This window comes from Trichechus manatus, unplaced genomic scaffold (genome assembly GCF_000243295.1).
Source record: "Trichechus manatus latirostris isolate Lorelei unplaced genomic scaffold, TriManLat1.0 scaffold00028, whole genome shotgun sequence".
NCBI lineage: Eukaryota > Metazoa > Chordata > Mammalia > Sirenia > Trichechidae > Trichechus > Trichechus manatus.
Genome location: NW_004443964.1, coordinates 1367016 through 1371497, shown reverse-complemented (window position 1 = coordinate 1371497; position 4482 = coordinate 1367016). Strand labels below are relative to the sequence as shown.

General features: G+C 64.6%; 1 protein-coding gene across 1 annotated transcript in view; it reads left to right on the top strand.

Moving 5' to 3' along the window:
• Positions 1–4482, top strand: part of HGS (hepatocyte growth factor-regulated tyrosine kinase substrate) — a 16233-nt gene that overhangs the window by 2489 nt on the left and 9262 nt on the right. Inside the window, exons 3-7 of the mRNA XM_004374352.1 lie at positions 294–369; positions 487–579; positions 1608–1731; positions 3214–3266; positions 3693–3761. Coding sequence (XP_004374409.1) covers positions 294–369; positions 487–579; positions 1608–1731; positions 3214–3266; positions 3693–3761 — 415 coding nt within the window. The remainder of the gene's footprint in view (positions 1–293; positions 370–486; positions 580–1607; positions 1732–3213; positions 3267–3692; positions 3762–4482) is intronic.

Below are 4482 nucleotides of genomic sequence, written 5' to 3'. Positions count from 1 at the left end.
AAGTGGGGGGCCTGCACTTGGTGGAGGAAACGCCGTAAGTAGGGGAGCTTCTGCTTGACTCCAGGCCCGGGTGGTGTCTTGCTGGATGGACGCTGACCTGCACTTGGCCGTGACGTGGAATTGTGTGGCCTGCCTGTTGGGTGTTGAGCTCTCTCTGCACAGCTCCTGATACTTGGTCACCTCAGCAGTGACTTGGGGGCCTTTTAGGGCAGATGGCCCTTTATTGCCTCGGTTGCTGAGGCATTTCCTGTTTTCCCTCTCGTCTCTGCTGCTCAACAGCTTTCTTTTTTCAGAGCAAAGTATGCTGTGAACGCTATTAAGAAAAAAGTCAACGACAAGAATCCCCACGTGGCTCTGTACGCCCTCGAGGTGAGTGGACCCCTGGGCCCCCACCCCTGACAGTCAGGAGGACGCAGAGACAAGTCCCACGGGCTGGGGTTCAGGAAGCCTTGTCAGTGGGGAGTCCTGACACCCCCACTCCTGCAGGTCATGGAGTCGGTGGTAAAGAACTGTGGCCAGACGGTCCATGACGAGGTGGCCAACAAGCAGACCATGGAGGAGTTGAAGGAGCTGCTGAAGGTGGGCGCGTGCCGGGGGGGGCGCTGCAGGTGGGCACTGCAGGTGGGCGCGTGCCGGGCGGGTGCTGTGGCAGCCCCTCCTCTCTCCCGGGCCGACTAGGCACCCACTGGCCGGCCAGGTAGAGGGCTGAGCCTGGCAGAGGATGCTGAGACGAGCAGTAACACCCGATACACCGTGCGAGGTCGTGCTGGGCCTAGGGAGACACGGGGCAGGACGCAGCCCACCCCCTTGGGGTCAGGACACTGCCTTACGCTCCCTCAGGGATGCAGATGAAGCCTTGGGGCTCAGGGCATAGCTTTCACACACCCTTGGGGGTCAGGACGCAGCCCCCATGCTCCTCCAGGGGTCAGACCGCAGTTTCTACACCCGCTCGAGGGTCAGGACACAGCCTTCACATACCCTCGGGGGTCAGGAGGCAGCCTTCACACCCTTGTGGGTCAGAACGTAGGCCTTACACACCCTCAGGGGTCAGGGTGCAGCCCCCACACCCTCTCAGAGGTCAGACCACAGCTCTCACATATCCTTGGGGGTCAGGACGCAGCCCTCATGCCCCCTCAGGGGTCAGACTGCAGCTTCCACGCCCCTTCGGGGGTCAAGACACAGGCCTCACACACTCTTGTGGGTCAGGATGCAGCCCCCACACACCCTCAGGGGTCTGGACACAGCCCTCACACACCCTTGGGGGTCAGGACACAGCCCTCACACACTTGTGGATCAGGACGCAGCCCTTACACACTCTCAGGGGTCAGGATGCAGCCCCTGCACCCCCTCAGGGGTCAGACTGCAGCCCTGCGCCCCCTCGGGTCAGACTGCAGCCCCCGTGCCCCCTCAGGGGTCAGACCGCAGCTCTTACATACCCTTGGGGGTCAGGACACCGGCCCTGTGCCCCTTCAGGCCCCCCTGCCAGCGCGGCCTCCTCAGAGCTGCGGCCGTCCTGCTCGTTGTCCTGATGCCGTTGTCACCTGTGTGGTGTCACCTGTGGCTCCTGGAGTCCCCATGGCCGTCCACGCCTTTCCTCTTCTCTGCAGAGGCAGGTGGAAGTCAATGTGCGGAACAAGATCCTATATCTGATCCAGGCCTGGGCTCATGCCTTCAGGAATGAGCCCAAGTACAAGGTGGTGCAGGACACCTATCAAATCATGAAGGTGGAGGGTGAGTGGGGGTGATGCCGTGTCCACCCTGGGCAGGACGAGGGAGGCTGGGTGGGTGTAGGTGCAGCCCAGTCATGAGCGTGGGGCGGCCCTGCTGAGTGACCAGTGAGGGGCGGGGGCCCTCAGATAGCTTCGCGCCTTTCTGGACTTCATACTCTCGCTGGGGCGGGCGGGTGGCGATGGGTCACATACAAGGACAAGGTGAGGAGTAGTCGTTTCAGAGTGGTTGGTCCTGGAGGCAGTGAAGCGGTGGGCACAACAAGGCCGGGAGCCTCATGCTGGAGAGTATATGGTGTCCAGACCTGGGGCGTAGGACAAGCCAGCTGCGGGAGGCCTGGGCCTGGTGTGCCACACAGCAGAGTCCCAGCTTCTCTGCCCCGAGGCCAAGTGGATGTGGCCGATGGGACAGAAACGTGCCCACGAGTGAGGAGGCGCCGACTGGGACATGGCCCCACTGAGCGCAGCAGGCAGTCCCTGGGGTGCGGCGCGGGCTCTGTGAAGCCCCCCGTGTGCAGTCCTGGCCAGTGCAGAGCCGGAGAGGTGGGGCCGGTTGGGGAGAGAGGGCACGGCCTGTGGTGCAGGCACCAGTGGTGCTGGGCAGTGGTGTTGGCTCTGGGCACAGGTGGTGAAGGAGTGGAGGGGCTGGGTGCTGCCTCCCGGGCTTCTCTGAGAACAGCTGTGTCCTGCGTGGCCTGGGCTGGGCTCTGAGCGGGAGGCATGGTGTGTGAAGGCAGGCAGTCTCCGGTGGATGGGGAGTGTGCCTTCTGTGAAGCAGGCCATGCCTGGGGGCTGTGGGGTGGTCAGGGAGGAAGAGAGGGGTAAGGGTGGGTGTGCGGGTCTCCCTGAGTCCGTGGCCTGGCCTCGGGTACTCCATCCTGTGGCGTCGGATGCAGACTTCTGTGGACATGAGCTTATGTTTGCTTTTTTGGGTTGAGGTGCATAGCTTTATCAGGTGTTCACGGGGGTCTGTATCTCTGGAGAAGTTTAGGAATCTCTGCTCTTGAGGCTTGTGGAAATAGGTTTAGCTGTAGAGCCGATGCTGGGAGGCCAGGTGGTGGGCAGGCACGGACGGGGCGCAGGGAGTGACATCCCGGGAATACGGGCTGGTGGCTCGTTGGCAAGGCCCAGCCTGCCGTCCACCTGACCCCACGGCAGCTGATGGGGCACCCACGCTGGGTCTGGGGCTGGCAGCCCTGCAGCCCCTTGCTGCTCTAGAGCAGGAGCGGGCCATGTGGCAGGCTGAGCGAGAGGCAGCTCTGGCTCACTGAGCCCATGAGGCCCTCACATGCTGCCCTGAACTCTGCCAGGGTCACCACAGGGGGCCCCCACCCCAGGGTTCGGGTGTCCTCGCCAGCCCACTTAGGCAGGTGGATGCCCAGTGTTAGGAAGGGGTTCCCAGAGGCCTTGCAGCAGAGCCAGGGAGACCCCCAGGACTCCGTGGGCCAGGACGGAGCTCTGAGGTAGCTGCTGCCTCCTCCCTCAGGACACGTCTTCCCGGAGTTCAAGGAGAGCGACGCCATGTTTGCTGCGGAGCGGGTGAGCGCCGTTGGTGGGCGGGCGGGCACTGAGGGCTGGGGGTCGCGCAGCAGGCGGAGGTCGTGGGCGCGGGCTCATTCAGGGGAGTTGGCGTTGAGCTGTCTGGGGTCCGGGACCGGAATCTGCCGTTTCTGAGGGAGCGCTTGCAGCATTCCCCTGTGCAGGCTGAGAGGAGAGCGGTCTGGCGGGGCCTTTGAACTGGGCCAGGTCTGGACAGCTGGCCCCCAAGAAGCGTGCCCTGCAGAGGGGCCCCTCCCCTCTCACCGGGACACCTCGCCCCTGGGCACACGCGGTCCCAGGCTCCCAGAAAAGAGCCGGTACCGGGCAGCCGCCGCTGCCCACCTGGCATGTAAAAGCGGGGGGCTCTGCCCAAAGCCCCCGGGCACTGTCCGAGGGTGGCCGACGCTGACCCTGCCCGCTCCCCAGGCTCCAGACTGGGTGGACGCTGAGGAGTGCCACCGGTGCCGCGTGCAGTTCAGCGTGATGACGCGCAAGGTGAGCGGGCAGGCCGCGCCCTGGGCGGGGGGGGCGACTCCTGTGGCACCAGCCGCCTCTGCCGTGCGCCGGGAGGCCCACCTTGTCAGCCTGGCGGGTCCCTTCCCGTGGGCTGGTGGTGAGGGCAGCAAGATGCACTCACAGCTGGTAGACGCTCACGCTCAGATGCAGGGCTGGAGGCTTGACGGTTAGTGCCGGGCATGGCCCTCAGGCGGGGCCTGGCTTCACGCGGGGTCGGGAACGTTCTCACGTCTGGGGCCCCAGTTCTCGCTGAGGTGTCTCCTGGGTCACGTGACCCACCTGCCCCTTTCTGAGTAGCTGCTGTTCTCTATTAGCTGTGTCACCACGTGCATCTATCCAGCCACTGGACTCGTCTGTGCCCCGATCCCCCGAGCCTGCCTCACTCCCCTCAGAGCACCGCAGGCTGCCCAAGGGGGACTGGGGGTCTGAACAGACACACAGGCTCCCCTGCAAACACGAGAGCTCGTGTGTGGTCGGTCCACGTACATATTCCGTCCTGCTCTGAGATGGAGGACAGGTGTCACACGCACACGCGTGCACGCACACCCACACCCACGTGTGCACCCACACCCACGTGTGCACGCACGCCCACACGCACACGCACACCCACACCCACGTGTGCACCCACACCCACGCGTGCACGCACGCCCACACCCACGTGTGCACCCACACCCACGCGTGCACGCACGCCCACACCCAC